The sequence below is a fragment of the Sparus aurata genome, chromosome 8, assembly GCF_900880675.1.
Source record: "Sparus aurata chromosome 8, fSpaAur1.1, whole genome shotgun sequence".
In the NCBI taxonomy this organism is placed as follows: domain Eukaryota; kingdom Metazoa; phylum Chordata; class Actinopteri; order Spariformes; family Sparidae; genus Sparus; species Sparus aurata.
The window spans coordinates 27,618,177-27,634,995 of record NC_044194.1 but is presented as its reverse complement, the minus strand read 5'-3'; the positions used below and the strand labels follow the sequence as shown (position 1 = coordinate 27,634,995).

Genomic DNA, 16,819 nt, shown 5'->3' with positions numbered 1-16,819 from the left:
TATCTTAGGCTCGACAGAGACACTGTGTATGTGTATGTGTGTATATGTGTGTCTGCGTGGTGTGTCGTGTTGACTGTACATGTAACAAGTGTTAATGTGAGTGTCTCATGAGCACATGGACTAATTTGTGTGTGCACATTTGTAGGCTGTGCACCGGAGGCATTTTTGGTCATTTTTGTAAACTGTGTGTGTGTGTGGGTGTGTGTGTGGGCTGATGGTGGGTGAGCTGACTTCCTCTGTAGTGGGAGGAACAGACAGTGTTTGCTGGCTTCATTCCAGTTTGTCGGTGGGAGGGTGAGAGACGGTAACAGACATAATAGAGAGGGAGAGGGAGAAGTGAGGCAGAGACACAGGAAACATAATAATGAGAGTGACCTGAAATAATGAGCCGTGTTGGCAGGCTAACTTTTACTACAAATCATTATCTTTAGAAAGTTTTTACAGTGGGTGGTGATGAGATACCCTGAAACATTACAGCTATTGTTATAATATCATTTATTGGCTTTTAAAAGAACATGTCATGGCCATGTTGCATCATTCAAACTTGAGTTAATATTTTTGACGTTAGTTATTGTTTACATTATTAGTGAAGTAACAATACAAACTCAGAATTTCTTATTAGATGTATTCTTCCTCGAGGGAAATCAGATCCCCAAAACATTGTTTCAAGCCAGAATGGTAGCTTCTTAGAGGGTTCCTGCAAATATAAACACAGGAAAACAGTGTAAAACTGTGTTGACCTTTGAGGATACTTTGTTTATTCACATTATTCAGTCATTAAAATCAATCAGTGAAGATTTATCTTACCCAATACTACATACTATACCTGTTAAATGGGAGTGGGACACAACTAGGAGCCATTGTTCTGATGACCTGAGAGGCAAAGTGGGCCTGAATGAAATTTAGCCACTCATTGATATACGGTTCAGATATACACATAAGTTTGAATAAGACATGTTTTGGTGCAAAGACCTGGAACCTCATTTATAACTCTTGCATGTAAACAAAAAACACTTTTCAAGAAAAAATATGAATTTATTAAAAAGATATATATCGTTGATGAGGAAATGTGAGTTTTGAAAAACTCCAGAACTCCTTATGAACATTTTGGGAAGGGAAAACTGGTGATACAGACTGTGAGGTGTTGAACTTATATCAGACTGTGTGATGCCACACATATTAAAGCTACAGTTGTATTGACATATATATACATATATTGACATTTTGTGTGATTTGAGTACAACGCTGTGATCCCACCCTCTCACTGAAGTGGTACATAGTGAAGGAACAGGTTTTAGGGTGGCGGGGTGGCTGAGACAGAGACACCATTCGCCCACTGTACCATCAGAATGATTTTAAAGCTGTTACTTGAAGGTAAAAAAGTTTCTTAATTTTGCTTTAGTTTTCAATAATACTGTGCATATATATACATATATATATATATATATATATATATATATATATATATATATGTAAATATCTCAGGGTGGGGGTCACCACTGATTGTCATGACTGTTTAGCAGGGTGTGAAGCAGTCAGTCAGATTGCTGTATACATAAAAATGCTGTAGTGACGCTCGTGTGAAATGCTGCAGGGTGTAGCACAGACTTGTAGAGGGCAGGATAAGGGGCTGAGCCACGTGTGCACAGTTCCAAGTGGATTTAGGACCTACTTTAAGAAAAATGTGTACTGGTAGGCATACACAAGGTTTTTTTTTTAATCAGAATATAATTCAGCGTACATACTGTACAGTAAATTGCCTCATTTGTACATAAACAAACATTTTATGTGGGTTTTCTTTGTGTGTGTTTTATAAATGTGGCAGCACAACCTCTGTGATTTAAACTGCAGGAAACTAAAAGACTGAGGAGACATGGCACAAACATCAGCCCAGGGCAGGACTTGAGAAGTCTCTCTATGTTGCAATAAAAGAGACAACAATCACCAGTATTCTAAGTGTTTGTCAGGATTCATATAGTGCTCTCTTGCTCTTGTTCTCTGTCAGGCTCCCAAGGAGACACTCGCTAAGTCGGTCCTGGCCGAGCTGCCTCAGCAGGTCACCCAGTATTTTAAACAGCGGAATCTACCGCCCATCAACCCAGCACCGGAGTGAGATGCCCCGAAGACGAGAGCCCGCACGCTGTACAATAGCTGAACTAAACCTCTCTTCTTGTTAACAGCAAACAATACAGAATGAAAGTGTGTATATCAGCTGTGAACAAAAATATGTTGTGAACAAAAAAATCAAACATTGAAGAACCCCTCTATTATATTTGCAAAGTGTTAAAGAATGTTTCCAGTGTGAATCCATCTGAAGTGATATTATTATAGAACTATGAGATAATGTGCAAAGGACCTTGCATGTCTCCAGTGATGGCAGGTGTCCCCAAATGATATGGATATATATCAGTATGCAGCTAAAACACTGACCTTTTAGAGAGATGAAACATATGGATTCATCAGGATGTAGGTTCTTTTGCTTTTTGCATGTGTGTGTCTTGTGATTGATACCATGTGATAAATACAACTCCTTGGTGTAAAGTCCCTCCTAAGCTGAAATATATCAGTGGTTTTATCCCCTCCCGTTGTTGTATGGATCCTTTCCAGGTAGCGGATCAGATGAAGGCTGTTTCCTTCTGTGCTCATGTGTGCAGAGTCACAGTCTGAGCCTGAACGGAGCGCTGTATATCCACCCCTGCTCTGTCATCAGGGGGTGGTTTTAGTTTTGAAGTTTGGAGAGAGGCAGGTTATAAAGCTCCACTATGCTTATTTGATTCAAGAGGACAGAATCAGAGGAGGAGGAGGCCGTCGTGGCAGCTGTAGCACTAACACAGAGTAGATGTGGGATACTGTGAACACATTAGGCTGTTAAATTTGGGGCCATTTTGCGCACTTTTGCAAAATTCTTTGACTTCTAATGATTTCGGTTCATCCTGCATGTTGCCAATATCTACTCACTGTTTACAAACTGATGCCGATGATCACAAGCGCATGTTATTTATTTTCTTCTCAAATGATGTATTTATCAGATTTTGTAAATATTCTATGAGATTCTGTTGAAAGGAAGGAAGTGTTACATGGCGGGTGTCAGAGAAGGCTGTTAGTGTCAAAGTTGTGAGGAGTGGAAGCAGAAGAAATCCTGATATGCATATATATATCGAATGTATATTTATATGATGCTGTTTATGTTCTGATAAGCCAATGTTTCTGACATGTTTTTAATGTACTTTTTATGCAGTGCTGAATTGTGTACTTCAACTACTATTATATGTATTGCCGTGCATCTTTGTACTAAATGTGTTGCTGTTGATTTTATAAAAGTTGTGTCTATGTCCACACTCAGGTGAATAAACTGAAGGAAATGTCCTCTGCCTCTGTGAGTAATGGAGCAGCACATTGCAAAAATACACACAGCAAAAAGAGACACAAAGCAACAACAAAGACAAACTGATCACAGAGAGATTAAAAAAAACAACTACAAAGACACATAATTAACACAGACCACAACAATCACTAAGAGACACAGAACAACTACAAAGATACAAAATGATCACAGAGACATTCAAAAACAACTACAAAGACACACAATTAACACAGATCACAACAATCACACAGAGATTAAAAGAACAACTACAAAGACACAAAATGACCACAGAGTAATAAAAACAAAAACGACCACAACAGACACAAAATGATCACACAGAGATTACAAGAACAACCACAAAGACGCAAAACAACTACAAAGACACAAAATGATCACAAAGAGACACAAAATGATCTCAAAGAGATTAAAAGAACAACCACAAAGGCGCAAAACAACTACAGAGACACAAAATGACCACAGAGTTATAAAAACAAAACAAAAAATACGACCACAGAGACACAAAATGACCACAAAGAGACAAAACAATCACGAAGACAGAGAATGATCGGAGAGAAACAAAAGACGACCAGCAAAAGGACAAAAACTACCACAAAGAGACACAAAGCAAATACAAAGACACAAAATGACCACCAAGAGAGACAATACGACTAAAGAGACACACCAGATGACCACAGAGATACTTAAGAACAAGAAAGGGACACAAAACAACCACTAAGAGACAAAAAAAACAGCATCAAAGTAACACAAACAAACCACAGAGAGACGTTAAACCACTACAGAGACCCAAAATTACCACAAAGAGATGCAAAACAAGAAACACAGGTTGGTGGTGACAAAAAAAAAAGAAAAAACACGTGCACCAGATTTGTGTTTTATGACTCAACTCAGATTTTTTTCTCTGTTGATTTTTTTCTTGGACTGGAGAGATAATGAATTACAGCCTGCTGCTTCCAGTTAAATGGACTGAGTGAATTCAGCTCAAACAAAATGTGGCAGCAAAAAAAAAAAACAAAGAACAAATCAGTCCAGATTTCCTCCTCATCACACCTCCGTCCTTCAACCATTTAGGGCAGTGTGTGGTTTTCCTGGTTCAGTGCTGCTTCATTTGACACAAACCACGCTGAGGGTCACACTGAGCATGCTGGGATAGCTGCCTGATAGATGTGGTTTCTGGGGGACAGATTTTCCTTTGAAACGCTGTGTTTGATACGCCTCTAAACTCAAATCCTTGGCTGGTATTTTCTTTGTGTATGTTGGTTATATTATTTGTTGTCATGGTAACTCTTTTCATGGCTACATCAGTGACACTGAGCTCTATCTGTCGGTTAAACTGACAAACCAATGGCTGGACAAACCAAAATGCTTGTCACTGGCTGAGACACAAGATAAAATTATCCTGTTGTCCCATCATCACTGTGTACAAAGGCTGTAGGTCACTCTTATAGCTCGAGCGGCACACTCTCACACAGACATTTTGTCGAAAAAGCACAAGAAACAATATTGAGAGACTTCACTAGATTTGTTTCCAATATCATCTCACCTCGACTCCCATCCTGTTTTTCTGTCTCAATCAGCTTCACATGCACATTTCTGCTGCCAAGGTTTTTAATGAATACGGAACACACATCCCAGAATCCAATTACACATATTAGTTTTCATCTAGTCCAATTTCTCACATTAATTTTATGGTCCATGAAGGTCTGGCTCCAGGCTCTATCTTAGATCCTTTAACCCCCAACAAACTGGCCATCAGGAGTTAGGGGTAGGGTTAGGAGGAATGAGCAGGTTGACAGAGGCAAGCATCATCTTCCACACTTATCTTTCAAAGCAGTTAAAACCCTTTTGAAATACGGATGATGATGGAGATGATGTATTTTGTTACTGTAACATGGTGAGCCAACTGAGTTGGAAGCATTTCATGTTTGCTTGGTTTCATCTTCTAAGGTTTCATATCTAAACACAGGCAGCAAAATGACACAAATGCAAAATGTGGAGGTGCTGTAACAGTTTTGTATTTTGGCCCAAGCTGTAGGACTATAGATTACTAGGATTTATGAGGTCAGGAAGAATTACATTTTTCAGTCCTGTATTTTAAGGATATATCGTAATAACTTTGCTGATCCTCTGCTTTTCATTTCGCACCATCACAATTATGTCAAAATTACAGTTTAAGTTGTTTGTCTCCAGAGGAAGCTGCATGTCATCTGATAAACTGCCTCCAGTGATGTCACTCAGTGGGTAAAATACATTGTGGGTAATGAGGGCACCAGGTTTTAACACCCTTTGACTCATGATGGCCAGTTTATAATCACAGTTGCTACAGCAGCAGCAGAGATATCACCTTTTCTTGGTACCACTTTTGCAGGTCCAGAAATGTCATGGTAAGTAGGTGGCAATTACCAAGCAATTTTTCTGAAATCGCTTTGAAATGACCCCTCAAATTATGACAAATACTTTAGTGTTTTCTGCTTCACTTCTGCTGATAATGCCTGCCATTCAGTCAAACTGGTTTCTGTTTAACTTCCCCTCAGATGCTCACTAAAACAGGAGCAGCTTGTTGCAGCTAGATTTAATAAATCTAGCTGCAACAAGCCGCTCCTGTTTTAGTATAAATTTTATAACAAGTTTCTGCCCAGCCTCTGCAGGTCAGTAAACCGAAGAACAATTTTTAACCATCGACATTCTCACCATTTCAACAATCAGCAATATGTAGGCCCTTTTTTTAAACCTGGGACCTACATTACCCACAATATATATATATATATATATATATATACATTTTTTGTAATCTCTGAGTGAACACACACTTTAATGTGTAAAACTTACATCAACGTTGCACTGTGGACTTTCTATCTTTAGGATACTTGTTCCTGTGTTGTCTTCAGAGGTCAGGAGTACAGGCTTGTTGCAGCACTAGTGACTTCTTTGCAACAGTCGTATGCACCATCACCTAACAGGGAGCTCTGCCAACTTTACACATCATAGTCTGTTTACATGGAGAATAACATGAGTCTGTTTCTGCTGCAGCCACTCTTATTTTAACATGTTTTTTACCTGTGCCCAGTGATTCTATTTTACACTGTCAAATATATGCTGTATTATGTAGAGTGTAAGTTGGATTTTGAATTGTACTTACATGCATTCTACACCGGTTGTGGTTTGTACTCAACTCATACACATGCACACACACACACAAAAATATGAAAAAACACATAGTAAACACAAGTTACAAGGGAAAGTTGTTTATTTCTCCCCGCTCAGACTTTGACCAACAAAACAAAGCTCCATGGCCTGAGACAGCAGCAAACAGTCCAGCATCTTTTCAGCATGATGTGACTTTGTGACAAACTACTGATGAGAAAACACATTACATCACACAAATAAAAACACTATTTTTCAAACCTTTCAGACTTTGCATTTAACCCACACACAGAGAGAAAGAGAAGCATGTCCTGCCCCGGCTCTCTCTCCTCTGCTGCTGATAGCTATAAAGGTGTGAGTCATGTGACACAGTCTAAAGCAGTCTCCTCCTTGCTCCACAGCTGTCAATCACTGTTCCCTCAGCCAACAGCACAGCTTGCAGTCGCTGTGGCTTGGGTTGGGAGGGGGGGTGAAGGGAGGGGGCAGGATGTCGTCGGGGTAGGCAGTGCGGGATTGGTTGCTCGGCTTAAACTGCGTGAGATGTGATTGAGGGAAGGAAGGGTGGAGGCGTCATGTTTGAGTGCCACAATAGCAAAAAACACAAATAGATACATAGATTTAAGTTGAGAATAGAGTTTAAATTGGTTTTACTGATGATTAGGATTACATTACTGGACTGAACTTTGTCTGATGACAAAGAGCAACAGTTCAACTCACAGCTGTGAAAACAACAGGAACGCTAAAAATGTTTGCAAAGTGTGTGTGCTGCCAGTGTGTAACTATAACATGATACAAACCTGTATGGCCTGTGTGTGTGTGTGCGTGTGAGACCTTTAATCCATCTATGTGTGTGCCGTTACCTTTTCTGACCATCTACAGCCCATTCTAAAGGCTTCAGGTTTTGTGTGTTTGTGTGTATATGTGTGTGCTGGTGTGTGTCTATCTGTAGGCCCTGCTGTGCCGGGGGTACGGCAACATGATTGCGTCCACGCTACCTTCGCTGTCCGAGCTGCTGTCAGAGTCGCTGCTGCCGGAATAAACCCAGAGTCCCGGTAAAACGCCAACGCACACGGCTGCCGACGGTAGATGTACCACGCCTTGACCGGAGCTCAGGGGAGCCGAGGGGGTCTTCGCTGTCAGACCGGGGACTTTTTGTTGATCTTCAGCTCCCCCTGCTCCCCCTCCAGCTCCATCCTCCTGTTCTGAACAGCATAACAATCTGTCAGATTCAGACATTGTTCACCCACGCATCAGGCTCATTTAAAAAGGTCCGCCACGGGGAAAATTAACACAACTGGATTTCTCAATGTTTTCTTCCATATAGTTTCAGCGGAGTGCAGGTAGAAAACTTTTAATTTTGCATGACATGACAAGTACATTGTTCAGATGAGGTCAAAATGTTTGTAAAAACATGTGCATGCATGTTAAACACGGATGACCCTGTACACTGTTAATAAGACTAACTGAATATACAGCAAGGTTTCCTAAAAGCATTTTGCAGGGTGTATAGCCACACATACAAGATCATTGACAAGGTATAAGTAGAGAAAACCAGCTGTCTTCAAAAACTTAAAAAACAGGCATGTATACCAGTGGACCTGTTGGTTTAAAGCTGCACTAACTTATATTTTTATATTAACAATGGATCAAATAATTATTTAGAACGTGAAAGCTGTTGCTTTTAAGCTAGAATACAAATTTTAACCAACTCTGTGGAGCACTTTAACTTCTTTTAGCCCATTGTTTTGGTTATACATCCCCAAGCTTGGCTGTTTTAATTCACTCTCATTGGTCTCATTAGCCTCATTAGCCTCCTGTCCAACAGCAAGAGGAAGCTGATGTCAATCAAACTACTTTGATAACTGCTGAAACACAAAGACAGTGACTAGTTGATGACCTTGTTCTCATTCCTGATAAGCCAGATACTCTCAGGTATTCTTAAACTAATAAGGAAGTGAATATTGACTAATGAAGGCTACTGTTGCAGAACTTTTCTTGGATATGTATGAGGCAAATGTTTGGTGATCTGTTTGCCATACCAACTTGTAAGATTTGTTAAAGTCAGTGTTTACCAATGTTGTGTTTTCAGTTTGCTCTGCTGCTGCAAATGGCTTAAAACAAAAACTAGTTGCTGCAGCTTCAAATGCTGTTATAAAACTGGCACTTGATCAGCAGCAGGGCTCCAGGGTGCGACTATTTTGGTCACACATGCACCAAAAAATCTGTCAAGTGCGATCAAACATTTTCATCAGTCGCATCAGTGCACCTGAGATTTAGAGGTTTATTTTTTTCAAACACGTAAGGTTATTGCAATTTCTTGTTGAATTTGATTTAAATGAAGAAAAACAAGTTTTTACAGATTTTTTTTTCTGTATACAATCATTTACACAATGGTTTTAAAACATTGAGTAAAAATGTCTGATTGGATGCACCTTGATTAAAAAAGTTACGTGCACCAGGGCAAAACTGTAAAAAAAAATGAGTCTGGACCTCGAGCAGTCAACGTGGAAGTTACTTTGGTCAACATAACATTTTCTGTTTCTTTTGTTATGAACAGTGAAATATAAAATGTGACATCTGCATGGAATACATATTTGTGGACAAAATAAGAACAGACACCTGACCTTATCTGATATAGCTTAAACAGGTGACAAAAACCATTCTGCAGTGCCACTGCCCCACTGGATTAAGATCATATGACTCAGATGGCCCTGAGCTCTCAGTAGACTCTGGTTTATCTTTTCTAAGGTTTTTCAACACGTGGCAGATCTGCCTGAACTTCAAGCATACGTGGTACAAATGAATCACACACTTCCACTGTAGCCCACCTGTGTGTCTCTCTCCGTTTCCCGCCGTTTCTGTTGCTGCTGTTGTGATTTCCACTTTCTGTTTCTTACTGCTGTCTGACGACTGGGACGAACTGAGGAAGAGAAAGCAAATGAGGTCATTTATAGCGAGAAACAAACAGAGTATCATCATCCGACACTGCAGTTCCCCTCGGCTCCACTGAGTGGTTCGGTGTCTTTCAGCTCATAGTTTTGGTTTAATGAACCACAAGTTTACTTGAGGATGGAGGTTTGGTCTTTTCACTTGTGCCATTCTTTATAATCACAGAGCAAATTTACAATGACAGATGGACACAAACAAAATTTAAATGAATGCTAATTCTGCTCAGTGTCTGTGGGATATGCAAGTAGGCAACTGCTTGCTAAAAAGTTTGTCATGTCAGCTTTATTAGGTAACAATATGTGTTGTGTTTACAGCATGTCCTGTTGCCCTTTAGCCACAACATATCATTTCATGCAGGTTATCTGCATACCTGCGTCTTTTAACAGCTCCAGCCAATAAATGGGCCTGAGACAAGTGGCTGGTTCTTTGCTCTGACCCTGGATTTTTCTGTCCGGCCTTCTTTTCGGGCTCTTTGCGGCCTTCAGTGGACGCCTTCTTCACTAGAGCGCTGTAGGGGGTACAGAGTTAAGGTGAAATTAACCATAACAGGAGGAGTAGAGTGCTGGGCTCAGGGGCAGGAAGAGAGACACGGAATTCAGGAGCAGTCCATCAACAAGTTACATCCAGTCCTCCCTTCAGGGGGAGCCATTACATCTTTCCATCAGTGTGGTGGAATGAGTGGCACAGTTCTGAAAGGCTAAGTAAAGTACTTAGGCAGAGAGAGGTGACACAGATATGGAGTCTAAAAGGAGAGCAGGAGATGGACAAGGCTCAGGAGACATGAAATCAGGCCGAGATGCAGAGACAGAGGAAAGTAGACCGTGAGAGACACAAAGGGACAACACAAGGTGTGAGACAAAAGGGACAAGAATCAGCAGAAACAAAGTGGGGCACTGAGTGTATGTGAGGTACAGATGGGCAGCTCTGAGTTTTCACTGCATTGAGTAAGGTCTGCACCTTTCTGAGTACTTGATGTTCACAGCAACTGCTTTAAATCGTCACTGTAGTTACCAGCCTATGATACAGTTTCCACGACAACCCAATCCCTTCTTCATCTGCAGACGAACCGCTCTGTCCGCAAAGACAAAGAGGGGGTGACAGAGAGCAACGGATGCAAAGCACAGACAGCAACAAGCAACAAGCACTCAAGGCTCCTAAACCGCTCCCACAGTCAAACTTGAGCACTTTTCAAGGTGCATTATCAAGCTTTTCCAGCAACGTACGTCTGTTGTAAATAACATGTCTGTATATGTACAGAACCTGAAAATGATTACTTGCCTTATCACATTACCTCAGCAATAAATTCATCATTAAAATTCAATTTCCAGTGCTCCTACAAAGCCTGAGCACCAGACACATATTCAGACGTGCTGTAGTGTAGTATTTAGATGTTGACTGAACACACAATATCTTGATTATAGGAGTTTTGTTTACAAATGAGATGGTCTGTCCTAGATACATTATTCTTAGCAGTTGATCATCATATTAATATTAATCAGATGTAACATTTATAATTTATTAGAGGACGATTCTAAATATAAGAAATAGAACCCTCACCCAACTGGAGAGCGGACTGACCAACCACCAACACACAATGCACTTTTATAAGTTGTAACTATACAGACATGCGGCATATCCTCTAATGTGAACAAAACAAAGAGCACAGCCTGAATGACCCTGATGAAAAAGTTTACTGAGCCTACACGAAATAATCCTGTGCTCTTTCCGTGAGCTAAAATTTGAGGTTGTGTAATGCAGCTATATAATAAATTTGGGAGCTGGCAAACAGGAGAGGCTGGTTCCAGACCTCTGCCACACTGCCCACAACTAAGATTTGTTCAGCGATTGCGCCCACTCAAAGCTGTTTTATCCAGTTGGAGACACACTTGGCCAGTCAGAGTTTAGTGGGCGGGATTAGGAATAGGGGAACGCCATCTTCCCTCACAGCAAGCTAGACTGATAAACTGACCAGCCTCATGTACTGGTCAACATTACCTGTCACAGACATATCCTATCAGTGTATGTGTCAGAAATTTCAGCCCAGTCAAACTAGATTAGAGATCATTCAGAAACAGTGTCACAGTTATGGAATTTGTCCACTAGAGAACGCAGACAAGTTGACTTTGCAAATATGAAATTCTGAGTGTGCATCTTGGTCACAAATTAAAAGGTGTACTATGTAAAAACTGACCAATTGTTGAAGTCATACTCACAGCAGATAGGAGGCAGCATATCACCAGAGCAACCACTTACTGCTGCCAACTGTGGCCGACGTTAGCTAGTTAGCTCAGTTAGCCCTGCAGCTAGCGGTACAGTCATGGCAAGGCAAGGCGAGTTGGTGTTTCCACCGCCAGCAAAGAAGCTTTGAACCTGAACGGGCCGGGGCTGGCTGATTAGCATCCTAAACCTCGCAAGTCAATGCATATTGGTCATAACATCGAAACTGGTACTCCTCCACATTCTGTTGATAACATCAGTTAAGTCTTGAATGTTTTTAAACAAATACTTTGCACACACAAACCTGAGGAAAATATATCATCATCACTTCTTTATGTTATGTTTTTATGTGAAAAACAATTGTGATCGGCCGAAATCCTGCGATTTTTTTTTAAATATGACAATGTAAATGTCAGTAGGCAGACTTAAAAATCCAGTAACCATCTGGATTTTACAAGCTGCTATCCGTGCACACATTGGCAAAATATCTCCCTTGCAACTGATTTGGGTTTATTTTGTTTTGCCCTAGCCAATCAACAGCAAATCAGGTGACATAAACACAATTTCACTCAAACAAAATGGAATTTCATTTGCTTCATTAAGCTACACGGAGAGGAAGAAAATACACTGTCAATCACAAAGACACCGCTTGTAATTATTCTGTCCTTCTGATGAAGTTGAAGGACCAAATTATAGATCAATGTGTACAACATAGTGCTGGCATCACAAATGAGGATGGACACGTGTACAAGGTGTATGTGTAAATGTGTCTGTGTGTGTAATGTATGCATGATGCAGTCCCAGCAGGAGCACGACTAACGTGGAGCTGTGCCTGCCTCTGCCAACACATACAGCTGCTTATCATATATGCACCAAGAGACTCCCAATTAGCAGCATGCATGTCTTTCGACTGTTACAACCAGCATAAGGTGCCCAAAATGACCAGAAAACAGCTTCACTCTTTAGCTGAGGGAGATACTGAAACACTGAGGAACACGACCCAAAACACAACACTGTACGGAGAACTGCTGCTCTGCTACAATATTACTCACACACTCATCACTACGGACACATGGTTTAGGAGACCGTGTGCAGAACACCTGGCTCCCATGTCACTTTGTCCCACCAATGAGCTGTACACTAATTCACACTTTGACACTTGCACAAGTGCTGCTTTTAGTACTAAAATATCACACTGAATCTTTTATGTGAGTGACAGAATAAGGCAATAATTAGAGGCTGTGCAGTATATAAGATACTGAAGTTTACATGTTATACAGTTACTCAAATATAAAGATTTTTTGTGAGGACTCAGCTAAAATGTATCCGTGCTAACCTTTCTCCACTAATTTTTTTTTAGAAATGAATGTCATTGTCTGCAATGGCTTACATTCATATCTCCACTACACTGTCAGAGTCCCTGCTCTTTTTTTGCCCGTCGTCATGGTGAATCACAGCATCGGTGCTCCAATGATGATGGCTATTTTTCATTCCCGACACATGAGCTCAGCTCAGAAAACGCTCAGACTTGACTGAAATAATTCTGTTCAGCTATTCTGGAACTGAGAACTCTCAGATTCCCATCTCAGTCAACTCAGAGTTCAGGTTTAAACTCAGACTTTGTTAAACCTGCTCTCTGAAACAGGCCCAGCGTGATGTGGGCCTTTTTACTTCCATCTTCTGTCTTCTCTAAACATCTCATTGTGTGAATGCCACTGCCACTTTTAAGTGCAATGATAATGTATTCTATCAACAGGAAGTAGTACCTGCATCATCATCATCACCAACAGATCTCTGGCAGAGCTGATACCGAGCAGCCCTGCATGCACAGTAGCTTGTAACTGATACAAACAAAAAGTCACCTTCATACATCAGAGATGAGTGAGGTAGCCAAATAAAGCAAACAGGAAAGTCAACAGAAGATGTACTGTAGTGAGGTATAAACACTTATGATAGCACTGCTTGAGATACAGCTGCTGTGACTTTAACTACACCTCAATGCTTGTTTTAAACCTGTATGATCTGTCATCACTCACTCAAATCATTAACATGGGGGATAGCAGATTACCTGAAGTGACGCTGTCTGATTAAAACATGTTTTCTATAACCAAACACGTGATCAAAGGATATTCTGTATTCCAACAGTTCCTGCTTCTCCTCATCCCTGCGTTGCTTCTCCACTAGGCACTGTTGCCGGGAGACCTCGTCCAGGAAGCTGGACTCATCCTCGTCCAATCCTCTCACCATGTTCCCTGTCACCATGGAAACAAACATGCTCTCAACACATGGCAGTAGATTGATTGCATTTCTCAGAAAACAAACCTCAACAGATTATTACATATCCACACAAGAGTGAAGTGACCTTTGTGTGAAACGAACAGACCCTCGTGGTGAAAGACAATAAGACTTGTGTGCTTTCAACAGATTTATGACATTTACTGTGGATATCCACACCGACACTGGCAGTTTTTTTTTAAACCTAATGAAAATCGCTTTTTAAATGCTTGAATTTAATGAGTGAAATCTTTCCCAAATAATCTCCTTACTAAAATCTTAATAATTAACTTGAACAATAATGGCAAGAAAGCTTTAAACAGACACAGTTGTGTTGTCTATAAATATCTTTAGGATTGTGTCCTCAGAAATAACATCTACAGAAATTACCAACCTGCACAACAAATCCACAAGAGATACAGTTTAACTATTGATTGTAGCATTTATAAAACCAGTCAGTGTTAATTGAACTGACTGCTTTCAACAAAAAAAATAAATTCTCCTGTTCTTGTAAATCTTGTTTTGGAAGAATATCAACACAATATTTTCATTTTCATTAAGCACTTTTAAACACATTAAACACCTAAATTAATATCTAAAACAATCAAATCCAGAGAAATTAGACACTGAGTAACACACAACACACAACTATTCTTAGTTTCATGTAATAATTCATCAACACTAATCAACACTGGTCCTTTGCCAAAATGAAAATAACTCCCTATTGATGACATTAAATACATAACATCATTATATAGAACATTATCAGATAGTTAATTCTGTTGCATCATTGTGTCAGTAGCATCTTAATGTTGTGGCTGGTGGAGGAGGAGCTCACATTCTGTGTGTCTTTAAGGACCAACACAAGAGTTGAATGCAGATCCTTCCTCATAAAATTATAAAGCTCATTTTTTAAAACTATTTTACATCCTGCATTATCTACATCATGTTAATGGACTTCTTACATTCTCCCCTGCCTTTGCTGACCAGTGGCTGCTATTGTTGGTGCATCACAGCCACCTGTAGGTCAGTGGAATAGTGTAAAACTGTGAGGAGAGTCCATGATGCCACCCGTGCACACTGTGAGCATGTTTATCTTTACAACACATGGCTACTGGCTCTTTGTGTCGATATAGAGAAGCAGGAAAAAAAGCATGAAATCAATCCTTGAGAACACATGACGGTAAAAGTATTAATGACAGATGTAACAAAGAGAAACAGAGACAGCGACTCACTGAATTTGAACTGCTCCTCATAATCCTCTTGTTTCTTGTCTTTCTGCTCCTGCAGCCGCTCAAAGAGGGACCGCGGGTCATACTCCTCCTCTGGGGCCTCTGAGGAGTACAAAAACAAACATGCGAACGTAAGCACAGCTGTATGTATTCTAGAGGTTTGGTGCATTTTAGATCTGTGTGTAAGCGTTTGTGTTCATACCTTCTGGGTCTTCAGGTTTCCTGACTTTCTCCCATTCCTCCTGTCTCTTCTTCCTCTTCTCGTCAAGCTCAGATTCCGACACAAACTTCCTGCTGAGGTCGACGCCAGCTGCCCCGCCCCCTGCCATCACAACTGACCTACACACAAACAAAACATACTTCTAGGTATTACTCCAAATTATCTTTCTATTGATTCTATTCATCAGCATTGGTACAGGCCCTGAAAAATCCATATTGGTCGACCCCTAGCCAGAATACATACATGTAAATGACAACAACGTTAACAAAAATCAATAACACTAAATAAAAATCAGACTTTTCCTGATTTTTTTTTCTCCACAATATCAGCTCATGTTGGATTTCTGTGACAGTTAATACAAGGGATGACGCAATGTCACATTAAACAAGTCACATCCCTGAAAATCACATAAATGACGCTGTGCGGTGTCGTTTTGAAAACACATGGAATCAGGAGAGATGCACCAGGTGACATTATTATCATATGTTTTTTTTTCACATAGATGGTGACACACTGCTGCAGTGAGATCACCAGAAAGTCAGCAAATGTAAACCACATCAATAACTAGAAATGTGAGACTTAAGTGTGTGTTGTTATTCTACACCGACTGAACTCAACTTGTGACGTTGTGGCTCCCCCTCGTGGTCGTATCTAGTCAATACACGCCAATTAAAAACGATCACAATTTAACGCATCTCTCTTGAACGAAGACAGCTCGGGAGACCCGTGAGGGACGCACAAATGACTGAGCGAGGTCAACAATGACTTACATTTCGCTTCACGGCCCAAAAGCGTTCGGTTTGTATCGGCCCTGTTGATTCACTCACCGATTACCGTTACCTTAGGCGACGACCACAACGAGAGCCGCTACAGATTAGCATTTTGAGCAACAACACACGCTCGGCTAACGACGCAGCTTATCAACACAGCATTCAACCACAACAGGAGACACGTCAGCTTTCCATTTGTGCAGTCTGGATGTACGAGGCGTTTAACTGTGGACACGCAGATCTGTTGTGTGCTGCAACCCCCCCCCCCCCAGCTAGCTTTAGCTTCATTAGCATCCATGCGAGCTGCTGTCACCGCTGTTTGTATCGGGGCACCGTGTCACGTTAGAGCGGCAACGCTTCCATCTGCACCACCGAATACACTCGAGCCTCTGCTCATGTCTGTCTCATATCATGTTGAATAATGTCTCTGTCCCTTCCACTCACCGAGCTCAGCTAGTCGATATGCTGCTCCAAGTCAATGACGTGTTGTGTCACTGTAAATATATCCCGTCGTATATTTGACGTGCAACTTTAGTTCCGACCTGCTCTGCTGCTGCGGGACCGAGTGACAAACATGGCAACAGTGCCACCGCGTGGTGAGACCACAGAACAGCAGCACATGTGGAGGAAG

At 40.8% G+C, this 16,819-nt stretch overlaps 2 protein-coding genes across 4 annotated transcripts in view; one reads left to right on the top strand and one right to left on the bottom strand.

The window, feature by feature from the left end:
• The window catches only part of cpne2 (copine II), a 49,850-nt gene extending 46,484 nt beyond the window's left edge, over window positions 1–3,366 (top strand). Inside the window, exon 16 of the mRNA XM_030424534.1 lies at window positions 2,006–3,366. Coding sequence (XP_030280394.1) covers window positions 2,006–2,113 — 108 coding nt within the window. The 3' untranslated portion in view covers window positions 2,114–3,366. The remainder of the gene's footprint in view (window positions 1–2,005) is intronic.
• psme3ip1 (proteasome activator subunit 3 interacting protein 1) lies at window positions 481–16,783 on the bottom strand. 3 transcript variants are annotated; one of them, XM_030424538.1, is made up of 9 exons: window positions 16,633–16,783; window positions 15,401–15,537; window positions 15,202–15,300; window positions 13,823–13,944; window positions 9,846–9,985; window positions 9,355–9,446; window positions 7,522–7,728; window positions 827–873; window positions 481–697 (listed from the first exon to the last, which is right to left on the bottom strand). In XM_030424538.1, exons 2-8 carry the CDS (start codon window positions 15,525–15,527, stop codon window positions 851–853), a joined length of 810 nt encoding a protein of 269 aa, XP_030280398.1. In that variant the 5' UTR covers window positions 15,528–15,537; window positions 16,633–16,783; the 3' UTR covers window positions 481–697; window positions 827–850. The 3 variants fall into 3 exon arrangements, with proteins under 3 accessions (XP_030280398.1, XP_030280399.1, XP_030280396.1); XM_030424539.1 differs by lacking the exons at window positions 481–697; window positions 827–873 and adding an exon at window positions 6,612–7,057; XM_030424536.1 differs by lacking the exons at window positions 481–697; window positions 827–873 and having other exon boundaries at window positions 6,612–7,728.
• Between the last annotated feature and the right edge of the window lie 36 nt (window positions 16,784–16,819).